At 36.7% G+C, this 17,442-nt stretch overlaps 1 protein-coding gene and 1 pseudogene across 2 annotated transcripts; both read left to right on the forward strand.

Annotated features, from left to right (window-relative positions):
* The first annotated feature begins 46 nt into the window (after positions 1–46).
* Positions 47–12,469, forward strand: LOC111155929 (thioredoxin domain containing 9). Its single transcript, XM_022516407.1, has 5 exons — positions 47–420; positions 2,404–2,622; positions 6,028–6,146; positions 9,307–9,561; positions 11,873–12,469. The coding sequence occupies exons 2-5, from the start codon at positions 2,434–2,436 to the stop codon at positions 11,988–11,990; spliced, it is 681 nt and encodes a 226-aa protein (XP_022372115.1). The 5' UTR covers positions 47–420; positions 2,404–2,433; the 3' UTR covers positions 11,991–12,469.
* Positions 12,470–12,749: 280 nt separating this feature from the next.
* LOC111155876 lies at positions 12,750–16,997 on the forward strand (annotated as a pseudogene). Its single transcript, XR_002641159.1, has one exon. The product of XR_002641159.1 is annotated as a synaptosomal-associated protein 23 pseudogene (transcript).
* The last annotated feature ends 445 nt before the right edge of the window (positions 16,998–17,442 follow it).

Genomic DNA, 17,442 nt, shown 5'->3' on the forward strand with positions numbered 1-17,442 from the left:
AGGCGGCTTCGGCGCATGCGCCCTGGGAGGTGTTGAAGACCCGGCTGCCTGTACTCCGCCTTGGTCTGTCCCTGTGGGCTCGGAATGGCAAGGATGCTTTTCGGAAGGTGTCTCGGGTGCAGTTAAGGTGTTTTGGAGGGTGCATGTTAGGGAGTCAAGGAAACGGTTAGGTAATTTGAGGACAAGCCCCTTCCCACTGTTGCCGATGAACTGTAAAAAGGAAGAATCAGGTTTGTGGTTTGAAGAATGAAAAGTTACCGGGATCGCTACACCATCTCCTTTCCCCTTTGTGAATGCGGTGACCACCATCACCTGTCCCCAGAACAGCTCTTGGTATTCGCTTCTGTTCCCGGTTATCCCAGAATTAAATTCTGAGTTCATCTCATAAAACTCCAGGGATCAGCATCCGCTCTATTTCTGGTAAGAACAGGTTCTGACATGTAAGTCAGCGTCTTGTTAAATAACCAGTTTTCTGCCTCATCCGGCTCCAATCCTAAGGGAAACAGTCACACTGACATGTTTCTTTGGAAATAGGAAGTATGAAGTTATTTTACTGTATTTGAAATATAATTCATTGAAAATGTATAGCATTTTCATATTGAAACTTAAGGATAATTTGAACAGAAAGTAGGGACATGTTCCTTCACAAAAATTTTTTAAAGGTTTTTATTTGAGAGAGAGAAAGAGAGTGTGTGTATGTGTGTGTGTGCGCGCGCGCGCAGGAGCAGGGCAGAGGGAGAAGCAAGCTCCGGGCTAAGCAAGGAGGCAGAGATGTGGGACTGTATCCCGGGACTCTGAGATCATGACCTGAGCCACTCAGGCGTCCCCAAATTAACAAATATTTTTTGAGCACTTGCTGTGTTCCATTTACTGCTACCTCTGGGGATACAAAGATGAAATCATTGCCTTCAAGTACTTTTTCTGTGAAGAAAAAAAAAAAAGTGAAGTTTGCAAGAAGATGAGTTCTTTTCAGTTCGGTAGTTGTAGAGCGTTTGTGTGAGTCAGGCTGTGTGTCAGAGACCCACTCACTGTGGGTCAGTGAGTTCACAGTTTATTAAGATTTTTTTTTAAGGTTTTCGGTAGTATTTGCAACTGTGTCATAGTTAATTGAAATGCAACATCTTGCTTTCATAAGCAAATTATAAATTATATTTCTGTAGTAATAACCCAGAGGTACACATAAAATTTCCATCTGATTGTTGTTAATAGAAAATACTACATTTTATAACATGTGTTATTGAGATAGAGCTTCCTTTCCTATCTGAATTAGATTCTGTTTTTAAACTACTCTATGTTATATTAAGGAGTGATGGGAAAATCAGTATTTTTAACATTTGGAGTGATACTGTTTTACATCAAAGAACACTGTCAGTAGATCCATACCAGTATCAATCTTTGTAGCATCATAGATTTTGTTAGGTCATAGAGAACAGCAGTGAAAATTAAAGTTTAGGGAATACCAGGCACTGTTCTTTACATAAATTGTAAAGTACTTTCTCAGAAGTTAATCATTTAGGTAGAAACCTTGAAAAATGGGTTTTTGGCTGCACTCTGTTCTGTACTGAAGAAAAGTTTGTTTTGTAGATGCATGTGTAAAACCTCTCTGCAGTTAAACTTCACTATTCAGTAATTTCTGCTTTATTTCTCTTCTGGTTTAAAAAAAGAAGCACTGTTAATATATGGCATTAGGTGGAACTCCAACTACCCACTTCTTTCTGGTCTTAAAGACTTGTCTTTGCTTTATTGTAATGAAACACAAACTAAGTCGGAAGCACCTAAACTACGCTTTAAGTAATCTTTTGAGTGGTGTGACTATAACCTGTGGAAAATTCAATTTTAAAACATTCATTTTAAAACAAAACAATTTAAAATATTAAGAGGCGTCCGAGTGGCTCTGTCAGTTTCTGGGTGGCTCAGTCGGTTTCTTGATTTCAACTCAGGTCATGATCTCAGAGTGTTGCAATCTAGCAAACTCGCTGAGTGTGGAGCCTGCTTAAAATTCTCCCTCTTCCTCTCCTCCCCTTCCCTTTCTGCCCCTCTCTAAAAAGAATAAAACATTTAGGGGTGCCTGGGTGGCTCAGTCTTTGGGGTTTGGCTTCGGCTCCAGTCATGATCCCAGGGCCTGGAATTAGGCCCCACATAGGGCTCCCTGCTCAGTGGGAAGCCTTGTTCTCCCTCTTTCCCTGCTTGTGTTCTTCTCTCGCTGTCTCTGTCAAATAAATAAATAAAATCTTAAAAAAAAAAAAATAAAACATTTAAATAAAAATTCTCATAGGTAACATGAAATTCTTTGTTGTCAGCAGAACATTTTGTGTAGTACAAATTATACATTTGCTAGAATTTTTGTAAAGAAAACTTAACTTGTTTTTTTTTTCCCCGCAACTTTACAAACATTCTCCCTAGCACCAAGGCTGAGCTATACCATTTAGAAGAATGGAAGCGAATGCATCTGTGGACATGTTTTCAAAAGTCCTGGAAAATCAGTTGCTTCAGACTACGAAACTAGTAGAAGAACATTTGGATTCTGAAATTCAGAAACTGGATCAGATGGACGAAGATGAATTGGAACGCCTCAAAGAAAAGAGACTTGAGGCACTAAGGAAAGCTCAACAGCAGAAACAAGTAACCTCTCTGCCCTGCTTTCTGAAATTACTTTAACAGTATGCTCCTAACAACTTATATATACATGTGCTGAAGTAGTTGTATTTCAGTCCTTATTTTTAGCGTTGTTTTTGTTTTTTACTACAGAGTATTATAACTATTAAAAATTTGCTGGGAAAAAAATTAGTTTTAAAGACACATTAAAAATTAGCATGCTCAGTATGTTAATCCACAGTCAAGTAAAAGAAACACTGTGCCCAAGATCATTTTTTGAACTCAGATTTTTTGCTTGAGGAGGAGCCTAGGAAGAGCACTGGGAGTCAGTGGTTTTAAGTAATTGTAAAGCCAGTAAAGCCAATTGTAAAGCCAATTTAGCTCTGATCACTGTAAGTGAGGTGAGAGCTGTAAGGCAATCTACACAGAAGAAATTATTTCAGGCATTTCCATTGTAACAATTACATGGCTTATTTATTCAAAGGAATGCATGCTGGGTCACAAAGGAGGGTGGCCACAGCTCTATCCTTATTGGTCTTCTAGAGTGTGGAACAACCTCATACACTAATCAAAACCAGTTGGGTTAAATTTTGTAAATTTAATTTTGATTAAAAATGTTTTCATTGCTTTTTGTCAGATTGAAATAGATTATTACCAATTCTGGTTCCTTTCAGTTGGCTGTGAATAAAACATGCGCTTTTAACTTTTCCAAAGAAATAGGGAGTTTTGTTTGTGTTGCTGTAGCATCTCTTTGATAATGTTTATACTTTCAGTGTTTATAAGAATTGCTACAAAAAGGAAAGAATGTTTTGTAATGTGACTGAGTTTCTATTTTTATAGCTTGAGTTTTCTAAAATAGGGTGTGTGAGTGTAGTGTGGTTTTGAAGCCAGGAGACTTTTTTTATTATAATGCTAATAATTATCTAAGGTAATGTAAGAGGAGATTCTGCTACAAACTCCTATTTCACAATCACAGTTAAGTAACACTACTAATTGCTAATAGTTCAACTAAAAAAAGTCATAACCAGGATCTTTTTGTAGAAAGACTGAATTTACCTGATTGGCAGTAAGCAATATACATGATGGCTTAAATGAAACTGTCAGCAGTTAAAAACAATAGTCTGAATATTTATCATTAAAAACCTAAGTCCTACAGCCTTTAGGGACTTCTTTTTTTTTTTAATTACTATGCAAATCAATTTAAAATTAATTTTTTCATAGAATAACGGAGAGGGTCTTATTTTACAGTTTTCACTGCATTGTAATAGATCTTTTTTATTGAAATGTTTTTTAAGGAAGTAGACAAGAAGCTTTAATGATATATACTCTTTTTGAAAGAGTAGTATAGATTGCATAGTAGTTTTGATTTACTGATCTGTATAGGTATCAGGAAATGAGTATATGCAGTGACATAAGCACTTAATAGACCTATTTGAATTAATATGCCTCAGTCACCCGAGTACTCTCTTCTTGTTACAGCAGCTAATGACATAGGACTTAAGTAGAAAGCAGTAGGACAGGTGAGAAATAGGAAGAGCCCATCCAAAGGCTTGGGTGATAGCCACTAAGCGAGAGCTAGGTGCTGCCCAGCTGCCAGGCCTTGGGTTCCTCTTAGGAACTTGGAAAGGCTCAGGTCTTCCACCTGTTGGTTAAACATATGAGAATTAAAAAGAGTTTTTTAAAAAACAAACACTCTTTTAAGGGCAGTGCTATTGGTGAGTCAAGAAAAGGCATGAAGTGGTGCATGGGTGGCTCAGTGGGTTAAGCCTCTGCCTTTGGCTCAGGTCATGATCTCAGGGTCCTGGGATTGAGCCCCGCATTGGGCTCTCTGCTCGGCGGGGGGCCTGCTTCCCCCCCATCTCTCTCTGCCTGCCTCTCTGCCTACTTGTGATGTCTGCCTGTCAAATAAATAAATATAAAAAAAAAAGAAAGAAAAGAAAAGGCATGAAATGTTAACCTGCCATTAAGGAGTTGTACTTGAGAGTTTAAGTTGTTCACAGACGTTTGACCAGAGAAATGTCACGTAGGGAGAAACACCAGGGCTTCCTGTGAGTGTCAGCTCAGCATAAGACAATGTGAAATGGATACCAAAGCTATTAATATAGTCTGTGTTACCTTAAGTCCAGAGGAAGAAAGGAGATGGCACTCTTGCCCCTTTCTCAGTAGACTACTTCTGGAGGGCCGCATTCAGACTTCTGCCCCTTTTTAAAAGGACAAGGAGGAATTAGTCTCTGTTCAGAGGAGGATAATTAGAAAGTAAGATATGTAGAGATCATTTCATATGAGAAATAGCCAAAAGAAAATGAAGGGATAGAGGTAGAGAAGATAGGATATGGGAAGGACTGATGTGTGAAAGACATTAGAACTTTTCTCTCTAACCTTAGGTCCACAGACCTAAGTGGTCCATAGATCCACAGACCAAATTTACAGATCTATTGCAGTTCAGTGTGAGAAAACCTTTCAAACAGTTAGAGAGTATACATGCAACTGCTTTTTAAGCACCTGTGCCAGACACTATCATGTTGATAGTCTTACTTTTTTACAACTCAGTGAGATGGTTGCTTCGTGATCTCCACTTTATAAATGAGGAAACCTCAGAGAGGTTATTAGAATTCTTAGCCTAATAAGTGGTAGAACAATTATTCAAGCCCATGCCTTCTGCCTGTAAGCCCAATGTTCCTTTTTACTAAAACCAGCTGCCTGAAAAAGGAAGCAAGCTTCCAATGGAGATGATGAACCTTTCCTGTAGCAGGAAGCTTGAGAAACTGAAAAGTCTGTCAGGCATGATTGATGAGGGTTGATACACTGGGTTGAGAAGTTGGATGAGATGACTGATGGGAATCTGTATTATTTCTGGACATTTTGTGGGATCTGTATTGTTTCTGGACATCATGTGATTTTTTTCTTCCTAAGATACTCCCCCTTGGTGGCCAGTATAGAAGTGGGTCCTGCCTCTGAGCAAACTGGACTTGATCTGCAGAGAGCTGCAGGAACCACCCCTCCTCTTGCCCTCCTTACAAAGACCAAGTAGCTTTATCTCATGAGCATTGTTTTTCAGAGCTTGGCGTTAACTTGGACCTAATGCTTCTGATTTTAGTAGTTTGAGTACAGAGAAATTAAATGGACATTTACATTTTAAATCTCTGAAGTCTAAATTTTTATTTTTGAAGTTCTGAGAAAATGTGTTTGAAGGTACCAAGACAGATGATTGTGCTGAACACAAACTGTGCTGAAAGATAGTCCCTGCCCACAGATTTATGTCTGCACTAAAACTAGAGACATAGGAAAGGAAATCACTAAGAGGAATTGATTTCTCTACAAGATAAAATCAACTTCGTTACAGAATATTATAGCAATTTAGACACAAAATAAATGTAAGGTGGTACTGAAAGATATTTCAAGTTTATAATATTTCCCTTTTCTCCAAATTAGGAATGGCTTTCAAAAGGACATGGGGAATACAGAGAAATCCCTAGTGAGAGAGACTTTTTTCAAGAAGTCAAGGAGAGTAAAAAAGTGGTTTGCCATTTCTACAGAGACACCACGTTCAGGTAACTTTGTTTACATCAGTGACTTGTTTAAAAATGATGAGATCTTTGAGTAGAGGTATACTAACATAATAGGGAAATTAAAAAATTAGAGGAACTATTTCTAAGTTGTTTCTTTGTACTTACGTACCGTCTCTGTTAAAGTTAAACAATTGTTATATTGAAGATTAACTTGAAAACCCGTTACATTAAAAAGTTTAAATGAACATTATTGAAAATCAAGATTATTTCTGTAGAACTGGCTATTTTCTGAATTGTATTTTCACTAGGTAACTTTAAAAACATGTAAGAGATGTACACGTAAAAATTTGTTTTTGTCAATACAAGAATTATTTCTCCCTTTTCTGGTACTGGTATGGTATAAGCACAGTGTTGGGAGTGGGGCCGACACCAGCTTTGAATTCACTCACTCCTTCTCAGCCGGGAACTCGTGGGGAGACAGTGGTTTGAGCAAGCCTTTCACTAGAAGCATCACTGGGCGTGCCAGGCTTGGCTGGAAGGAGAGGAAAGTGATTTCTTCTGGACATCCCAGCTCTGCAAGCCTCTCTACAGAGGCAGAGTCCTTGTAAAATGAAAATACCCCTAGAAAAGGTCGTATCTTAAGTCTTTCTTTTAACCCTCAAAGGTGATTAGTTGCCAACCTTTAAAAATTGAGAGATACAATTTTTTTTCGAAGTCCAGATTTCAGATGTTTTAAGAAATCAAATAACTTAATAACAGACCTAGAATTCAATAGAAAGGCAGTTTGCTAATGCTGAATAGCAGCTGCCTCCCTCAAACAGACACACACTCCAGTGTAGATTCTCCGTCATTCATTGCTGTCTCAGCCTTGCCCTCTTCCCCCTGCTCGGCCCTTGTCTTAAACTCACCACCCAGTAACTTCGTTATTAATTAACGTCCTTCAGGGATTGATTGCCTGGGACGTACTGATTAAGGTAATAAAAATGAAAGAAAATGTTGAGGTGGTGAAATCTCCTGTAAGGGAAAGTATGGGAAGGTATTAGGAAAGAAAGGGTATCGGGGCACCTGGGTGGCTCAGTGGGTTAAGCCTCTGCCTTCAGCTCATGTCATGGTCTCAGGGTCCTGGGATTGAGACCTGCATCAGGCTCTCTGCTTGAAGCACAGAGCCTGCTCCCGCTCCCCGCTTCTGCCTCTCTGCCTACTTGTGATCTCTATCTGAAATAAAAAAGTAAAATAAATAAAAATAAATAAGTAAGTAAATAAATAAATAAATAAATAAGTACAATCTTAAAAAAAGAAAAGAAAGGGTATCAGAGAAGCCCTCTGTCACTGTGGTACTCTGTCCTCTCCCATTGGCACACATTTCTCAAGTTGCCCACCTCTGACCTACATGATGAGGTGGTATATTAATATCATGTTAGTCTCTAAGGTTGATATCATTTGATGTTTATTAGATGTTTTTGCCCACTAGATTGTTTTGTGAAAACAGAGTTTGCCTATATTGTGGTTCACCGTTCTCCCAAGTTTTTACCCCCAGAGCAGCAATGGCTGACACATAGTAGGTGCTCAGTAAATATATATGATGGTTGTATAAACAGTGCAACACCAGGAGTACTTACTTTCAAGCAAAAATGAAAAATCAAGAGATACCTGGCTGGCTCAGCCAGTAAAACATCTGACTTTTGATCTCGGGGTCTTGAGTTTAGCCTAATGTTGGATATAGAGATTGCTTAAAAAATAGAAAAAAAAAAAATCATTAGAAAATTTTAGATCTAATAGATATCAGAGTTCTTGGTACATAATAGACTGGAAACTTCATGTATAAAATCCTGGAACATTGATGTGACCCTTTGAGGTAGGTATGTAGGTATAATTCCAAAGCTTCATGCATGGAGACCAAGACTTGGGAGAGATTAAGTGACTCACCTAATGTCACTCGTCTACTAAATGACAGAAAAGGATTTGAACCCAGGATTTAAGCCTGCTGCTTCTGGATTTTTTTTTTAAAAAAGTGAATTAACAAATGGTACAGTCATAGATCTACCTAAAATAGGTTCCATATAACTCTAGTAAAACCATGGAGTTGACTTACCTTCAAGTAAGTCTTCACGAGTCTTCAAGAATATACTTCTCATGTAATGGTTCATTTATCATTTGTTTTGAGCTTCATTCAGAAACCATTTATTAACTTCTTCTCTCCAACTATTTTTCACACACTCTCATTGCTATACTACATGGGTGATATATGAAAAGATGCATTCAAAGGTAGAGTGATGAGGCATCAAGGTTACCAGGAACTTGCTGGACCCAGTCCTAATTCAGGAATAACTCTACACCAAGAAGTATGCAGAAAGCCTACCAGTAATTATGAAACATTTGATGTCTTCATCATCTAAAGCAGTAGTTATCAAACTTTATGGGGCATAAGAATCACCTGTGTGTTTGCCAATCTCCACTTGCAGAGAATTTTAGATCATATATTTTAAAAGTTGACTTTAATGAACACTGTGATTAAGAACTACTCAAAAAGATTATTACAGTACTCTGTTTCAGGAACACTAAAGTATCAACCAGTTTAAAATACATTTTAACTTTCAGAAAATGTCATTTCCATTTTTCTTTTCAATAGAAAGTGCCTTAATAAAAGTTACTACTGGTATTTTTCATTTCTTTAGAACCATATAACCACATTTATACCCCTTACCCTGTGCTTCTTAATGATAGTTGCAGTTAGAAGAGTTCCTTCTTGGTGACACAATTCAGTCTTAATGACTTCCAAATATGGCACTGTGTGTACATTTCTAATCCTGAAAATCCTCTTCTGAGTTCTATCAAGTCAGATTTGTCACCCTTCAGGCTCTGTGTATGAGACACTAGGAAACATGCATAAGAGAAGTGACAGTTTTTTGTTTTTACCATGAACAAGACAACTTCATGAACCACTTGTGACTGAAAGTGTGTATTTAGTATTTTGTTTTTTTTAAGTATCATTAAGGCATATCTGACTTTCTAGAATACTGGATGATTTTTCTGCCTCTCGTCAGTTAACCTATGAAATGAAATGAGGTCATCTGACACAAGCTGGCTGTCAAATTATGAGACTCAAGCAGAAAAACTATAAAATTAGATGTACCCTTACGATATTTATTTTTAATATGAAAAATCTGTTTTAGCTTTTGATTTTCTATGTTTTTATTTACAGGTGTAAAATATTAGACCGACACTTGGTGATACTGTCTAAGAAACATCTTGAGACCAAATTTCTGAAGCTGAATGTGGAAAAAGCACCTTTCCTTTGTGAGAGACTGCGTATCAAAGTCATTCCCACACTAGCACTGGTAAAAGATGGAAAAACACAAGATTATGTTGTTGGATTTACTGACTTAGGAAATACAGATGACTTCACCACAGAAACTTTAGAATGGAGGCTGGGTTGTTCTGATATTCTCAATTACAGGTAATTTTTAGCAAAACAACTGATTTTAATTCCATATCCAGTTGATATTTTTAGAGAATTTTTTTTTTTATGTTAGCATTCATTTTATGGAGCTAAGTAAGGTCTTCTGGGTTAGATGTAGAAAATGTTTCACAAATGAAAACATATTTCTTAAAATGTACATTATTAGCATGATCTAACAACAAAATCAGAGTTACAGATAAAATTGAGTCTTGGAGTACACCTAACTATGAAAGTTTTCATCCTAACAGATCCTATTGAATCTAATTTTCTGTTAGTCTGAAAACCCAAAATGACACTTTGGAATTGACTCTTCCCTGATTTAAACCAGATTACTCAAATTGATAATGACTGACTTTTGAACATTAGATTTTTTAATGTAGCTATTCCTGTCTTATAGAATCTGATAAAATGTATGATCTTATTTCTGTGATCAGCTTAAATTATTGTGGAGACAGTCTCAATTTGAAAACAGTCTAAAATCCAACTTCCATTTTTCATTAATCTCCTTGTCCACTTCGCAAAATGGTTTATCTGATTCCACAAATCAGAACCTGTCATTTTGCCTTCTGTGCCTGTTTTTGATTGGGAAAATTAACAGATAAAATTATACAATTATCATTCTATAGTCATAGTGCTTTTCAGTAAGTAAAAAGTTCTCTTTTCCCTGTTCCTTTTTCTCTGAATCTTCCCTACACATGCCTAAATTATGCATACATTATAGAAATTGACTTTGGAGTTAGGTTTTACTTTCTTAATAACAAAATACTAACATTTATTAAATGTATTTTGAAATTATTTCAAGCTTTAAACAAGTTGAAAAGTAGTACAAAGAATTCTCATCTATCTTTTGCCTGTGTCTTTCAATTTTAAGCATTTTGCATTTGCTTTAGCATTCTTTTTCTGAATACACACTTTCTTTTCAAAACCATTTGAGTCGAAGTTGAAGATGTATTGTCCCTTTGCTCCTAATATTTCCTTGTGTATTTTCTAACATTGAGAGGTTTTTCTTATGTAACCTTAGTGCAGTTATTAAGATAGGAAATGTTATGTAGTTTACAGATCTTATTCAAATTCTGCAACTGTCCCAATAAGATCCTGCATACTAAAATGTTTCATATAGTTACTATATGTTTTTAGTTTGCATTAATATGTGACAACTTTTCTTATTTTTCAATTGAATTATTTCAATTATTATTATTATTTCAATTATATTTCAATTGAAGAATACAAGCTAGTTATTTTGTAGAGCACCCCTCAGTTTGGATTTGTCTAACATTTTAAGATTAGGTTTGGACTATGCATTTTCTCATGGGTATATGATAGAAGTGACACTGTATTCTTCTCGGTGTAGCACACCAGGAGATAAAGAATGTTTTATCTCATTTCTGGTGGTGGATAACTGAGCACTGGTTAACAGGTTGTCTACCAAGCCAAATAGTGATTTAAGAAGAACTTTTCCATATCCCTCATTAATTACTTTTTCATTTATTCATATTAGAATGGGCAGTAGCTTATTTTACCCAGTGGGCTATAGGTGGTTACTTTTATTATTTATTTTGAAGCCCAAATTGCCCCATATTTGGCCAGTGAGATCCCCTTTCATGCAGGCTTCTATGTCCTTTTTTACATGTCCCCACAATTCTTTATGCATTTTCTTTCTGGTGCAAATAAGTCTTAGAGGGACTCTCCCAAGAATTGACCATTTCCCCAAGGCACTGTGGTTCCTCTCAGTGGCAGATGATATTTCAGAACCAGAATCTAGGTGCCAGGAATCTTCCTAAATATTTTTGAAAAAAGAAAATGTCTCAATTATTTCTCAAGTATTATTGAAAAATTTCATACCAATTCCAGGTTAATGATGATGAATTCCACGAGTTTTATTGATGTTTTTCTAAACATTAAAAGATGTGATACACTATCATACCAGCCATAATAAGCTGTAAAAAATAGATCGTTTTCCTGTGTCATTCTTATAGTGAAGAAGATCTAATCCAAGTTCAGCATCTCCAAACAGGTGGAAGAACTTTTATTTCTTTCTGTGCTTTTCGCTTAGAAACTATGTTCGTACATCTAGTGAAATGTTAGTAATTAATGATAAGAGAAAATAAAACATTGATCAAAAACATTTAGTAATACAAAATAGGGTTTAAAACTCTTAACAACTCTTAACCATCAATATGAATACTATACGTCTTCCTTGACACCAGCATATCCATAGGTTAGGAAGAAAAGAGATTTTTATGCAGGTTAGCATACCAACTGTACTATCATAAAGAATAAATGCTTTTCAAATTTGCTTTATTTTTAGTGGAAATTTAATGGAGCCACCATTTCAGAGCCAAAAGAAATTTGGAACAAACTTCACAAAGCTGGAAAAGAAAACTATCCGAGGGAAGAAATATGATTCAGACTCTGATGATGATTAGAAATTAGTTATAATTCTTTGTAAATTGTCTTTTTATTTCTGCTTAATTCAGAATTAGATATGTTTTCTAAATCCCGTTGGTTTTGATACATTGGTCATCTAATGGTCATGTTCTAAAGTTTTGTACAGTTTCATCACATCTTCAATATTTTCTGTGTGGCACTCATGTTTAAGTTGAGGAAAACTTCTGAGTTCTTAAATTATCCAGCAAGGGTCTGGATTCTCTATTTTTGAGATTGATTTTATCACAATATGATTCTTACGTCTTTATATCATTCACAGTTGTGTTTTTAATCTACTGGATTGGAAATAGGAATTCAGCAAACTATTCCAGGACTAATTCTTACACAGCGTTATTTACTTTATACAACAGGTCGAACAGCATTTACTGGTGTAACAGACTCACTTGTAAATGAATTATAAACACTCCTTACTTCTGGAATATATTTAACTATTAAAGAACTGCCTATTTATTCTGTAGGCTGTGTGTTGATGATGAATCAACTGATGTTAGCAGAAAGCTTTTTCTGAGGTTTTGAGCATACTACCTATTTAAAGGTTTTGAGCATACTACCTATTTAAAGGGTTCTGATTGCTTATATTTTAAAACATGCATTAAAAATAATCAGGAAGGATCACCTGGGTGGCTTAGTTGGTTAAGTGTCTGACTCTTGATTTCGGCTCAGGTCATGATCTCAGGGTCCTAGGATGGAGCCCTGTGTCGGCCTCTGCCCTCAGTAAGGAATCTGCTTAAGATCCTCTCCCTCCATGCCCTCCCCTCCCTCATACTCTCTCTCAAAAATAATCAGGAAACACAATTGGAGTGGCAACATGATCTGCAGACTCCTAAATGACAACTACCGTAACTGGTAAATATATGTATATTTTTTACTTAAAGTCTTGGGAGTTGTCATAAAAGCATACAGCAAATAAAAACATATATTACAGAAACATTTATTCAAGAAAAGATTAAAACTTGGTAAGAATAGTAAGTCTCTTTGGTATTTGAGCCACACTATTTCTCCCCCTAGCTCCCAGTTTCAGCCCACAGTTTCTCCTTAGGATGAGCAGACTGCTAGCATTTCTCATTCTACCTGCCCCCTCCCCGCAAGCTCTATGTCACAGAAGCTCTATTTCAGGTAACAGTAGCAAAGAGGACTGGACCTTCCTTCCTCTACCCAGTCCCCACTTAAAGCACTGAAGATCTAGCCCAGGAATGGCAGACCAAGATTACTGTTTTCTGATCACTATTGACCCAGCTTATGATTGGAAGTTCCATGCAAGGAAAGGCAAACAAGACCAGGAGCTGTCACCCACTGCTCTATTTATAGACTACTGCTCTATTTATCACTCCTAGAAAAGCAGGCTACTCTCCCCATCTCCAACTCTGAGACAGTAGCAAATTATAAACAGAGCTTCCATAGCATCCTCTAAGTTAAAGCCTAAGGGTGCTGCCATAGACAAAGGAAATTTGGAGTGGGAGTAGAGACAGACGAAGAGACTGGTAACTCTGTGATAGCAACAGGCAAAAGGGAAACCAGTGATAATCCTAACAGAGAATGAAAGGCAGCTAAGAGTAGTCCTAGGTCTAGAACAAGCCTCAACGAGACTATAAGGGCCTGAATTTAATTGGCTCAAACTGTGTAGCCATTTGCACCCCAGTGCCCAAAATAATAGACCCACCAACAATTAGTGGCTGTTAATTACAGTGTGATAACAGTGGAGGCGAACTAGAACCCTTACAAGGAGATTGGAGAAAGGAACCTAAATGCCCTACTAAAACTGTCCTTGGGGTTGGAGGGAGGATTCCGAGTGACTGCACATTCCCAGACTGTGCCCTCTCCAGAGGAGCATCAGATGCTGTACAGTGCAGGGTAAATGGACTTAGAAAGTCCAGCTGAGTCACTAAAAAGCTTTGGGAAGAGAAGAGGATGAGTCTCCAGAGCTGCTGTATTATCTAAACTGTCCAATTTTAAACAAAAAGTTCCAATATCTGTGGAGAAGCAAAGCAAAGTGTGTCCCAAAACCAAGGGGATTTCAAAACAGTAAAAAGAAACTTCCTCTGAGTGGACCCAGATGTTCGAAGCACAAAAACCTTCCAAGCAGCTCTCATAAGTATATTTTTTTAAAAAACTAAACCCATGCTGGAGGTAAAGGTATGATGATATTTCATAAATAGAAACAAAGTATTTTAAAAGAACCAAATGATGCAGATAATAACAGCCTGAAGAGCAGGAGAAAAGGGCGTGAAAAATAACTTGAGAGAAATATGAATCACCAACATTGTGTAATGGGAATTCCCAAAAGAGAGAAGAAAGAAAATAAGCAGAAAAATACTTTGAAGTTTTCTTAATGCTTAAAAATCCCAAGTCTGGTGGAAAACATTAATCTGAGAAAAATCAGTAAATTCTTAACAGAAAGTAGGCCATTCGGTCTACACCCACATACATGTCAGATTAAAAATACTGAAAGAGATCTTGAAAACAAAAAACCACTAGGTATAAGAAAACTCCATTAATGGTTGATTTATCAGAAACAGACCTGAAGGCAGTGGGATGATAACATGCAGAGTGCTGGAAAGGAAAAAACCATCAAGAATCTTCTAACAAAACTATCCTTCAGAAATGAAGGCAAAGTGAGGACATTCTCAGATTTTAAGAATTAATTTCTAGGAAACCAATCTTACAAGAAATAGTGAATCTTTTCAAGCTGAAAGGAAGTGAGACCACACAGTAATTCAAATCCCCATGAAAAAAAATGCTGAAGAAGGTAATTATGTAGGAAATTACAAAAGGCATTGTAATGACCTATTCTTCCCTCAGCTGACTTAAAAAGCAATACTACAAAACTATATAATTGTGTTATCTATAACGTAGAAATGTATATTTGTGACACCATAAAGCAGGTGGTGGAAGCAAAACTGTATTTCAATAATGAATCCACAGGAAGAAATGAGAACATGAAATGGTATAAAAAAAAAAAAAAGGTAAATATAAAAAAACTACAAATAAGCAGGCACTAGGAGGACGTAGCTCCAGGTCAGGCCTGGGGGTGTCCAAGCCATTGCAAAGTGAGAGGTGTGGCCAGAGCTGCTTGAATATCTACGTTTCACTTTCTGTGCTTATCCAGAGTTCTAATTCATCATGGGTAATCTGTCATCAGAAGAAATTCAACTAAAAGCCCACCCACTCATCCAGTTACGGATGAGTTTCTGGAAAGTACAAGGAAAATACTGGGTTTAGCCCTTAATTCTCAGGATGCAGGAATCAAGACTGTCACTATGCTGGATGAACAAGGGGAGCAACTAAACCACATAGAAGAAGGCCTGGACCAAATAAAGACATGAGAGACACAGAAGACTTTAACAGAACCCAACAAGTGCTGTGGCCTTTGCGTCTGCCCGTGTAATAGGACAAAGAACTTTGAGTCTGGTAAGGCCTGCAAGGCAACATGGGGAGATGGTGGAGACAGCTCTCCTAGCAATGTTTATCTATGCAACCAGACCAAGTGACAAATGGTCAGCTTCAACCAACCACTGGAGCAGCTATCAGTGGATACATTAAACATATAACCAACAATGCCAGAGAAAATGAGATGGAAGAGAACCAACTCAAGTGGGCAGTATCCTAGGAAACCTAAAAAACCTGGCCCTGGACATGGGCAATGAGATTGAGGCTCAAAATCAACAAATAGACCGGCTCACAGAAAAGGCTGACACCAACCAAGATCATACCGATGTTGCCAATGCCAGAGCAAAGAAACTCATTGACTGTTAAAGCTGCTGCTGTAATTCTTTATCATGTATTCGCTTCTCTAGCTCCTCCTTCAAAGTCATTACCTTTTGAGAGTTTGACGTTTTGGTGCCATGCTCTTCTCAATTAGGAGATAATGTGCAAGAGGGGCCAAGAATACAGATCCCCTATTGCTTTTTTATGTTGCTTTCCCTTGAGGGTACACTGCTGCTCAGCCTTCCTTCTAGTGTTTGTTTTTTCTTGGTTCATAGTCTTAGATTGGTTTTTGTACATCATGTATTGTGTTACTTTTCATCCTCCTCATTTACTCTAGCAGGTTCTTTTGCTTTGAAGATTTAGAAGTGTTGCCAAAGACAGCCATGAAGAAAGAAGCTGGAGGCAGGGGGAGTGCAAGGAGGAGAGAGAGGCAAGAGATAAGGGGTTGTTACCTCAGTGAAACCTGTAGGCTCCAAAGCAAAAGTTGTATAGACACAGTAAAGATCTGGTTGGGTTTAATTTTTAACTTAAGTTGCAGTTACTGCCAATACTTGGTTTCACACAATATTTTTACTATACACAATATTTTTATACACAATATTTTTGTTATACATCACAACTTGGCAATCTCTGCTCCAGAAAAATAGAATGACTTTTCTCAAAGTGGGCTTAGTTTCTGAACATTTGGTGATTTGCGTATGTCCAAAGACAGTGATCCCATTTCATACTGCACCATACAGGAACATCTTTTATAAATGAATGACTTTTTACTTTCACATTATTAGTAGTATCATGGTCCCATTACATGCCTCTTAATCTTGTACATATGTATGTGTAACATGAGAATTTCTAAAGGAGGGCTTAGATTTTTTTGGGAAAGTTTGACAAAGTATATTATGTGAATTCAGATTTACCTCAATGTCAAGAATCATGTTTAGATAGGATATAAGAAACTTGTTTTGATCTCAGGTAGAAAAACAGATTGCTTTGAGTTTTTTGTATATTTAGACTTTTAAAAAGCTAGAATTTATTCTGTTTAAAAGTGATTTGGAAAATTGTGCCTTTGGTTTAATTATTGATGATTGTTACTATCATTCAGTTAGCCTTATGGATTGAATAATGTCCAGGATCACATTTATTTAGATCCTGAACAGTGTTATAAGAATCTGATTGGTATTTGTCACCTTTATTTAAGAACTAGTGTCTGCATATTTCACAGGTATTAATGTGGATTGGTTTGACCAATAACCACTGCTTGATCTTTACAATTAAATTTTATAACTAAAAAAGAAAAAACTATGTATAACTTGTTCTTTCAACTATTTTGAAACAAAATTATGAAAATTATTACAATGTATTGATCCATTTTTAACATATAAAGATGCAACATATTTAACCAAAAAAAGCTTTATAAGAGTAACATTTCTATATTTCACTAGAATTAAATTACTATAAAGCTAAAGTGGATTCTAACAAGGTATATGCTTGTAAATGCCTAGAGTAACCGTTGAGAAAGCAAAAAAATACAAAAAATGATTACTAAAAGGAATCAAAATAATACACTAGAAAATATTGAGTCAATTAGGCATCCGACTGTTGATCTCAGCTCAGGTCTTAATTTCAGGGTTGTGAGTTCAAGCCCTGAATTGGGCTTCACACTGGATGTGGAGCCTACCTAAAAAATTAAAACAAAAGAACAAAAAAAAAACTCTAAAAAACTTAAAA

Source organism: Enhydra lutris, unplaced genomic scaffold (genome assembly GCF_002288905.1).
Source record: "Enhydra lutris kenyoni isolate GAN:26980312 unplaced genomic scaffold, ASM228890v2 scaffoldscaffold44, whole genome shotgun sequence".
Taxonomy (NCBI): domain Eukaryota; kingdom Metazoa; phylum Chordata; class Mammalia; order Carnivora; family Mustelidae; genus Enhydra; species Enhydra lutris.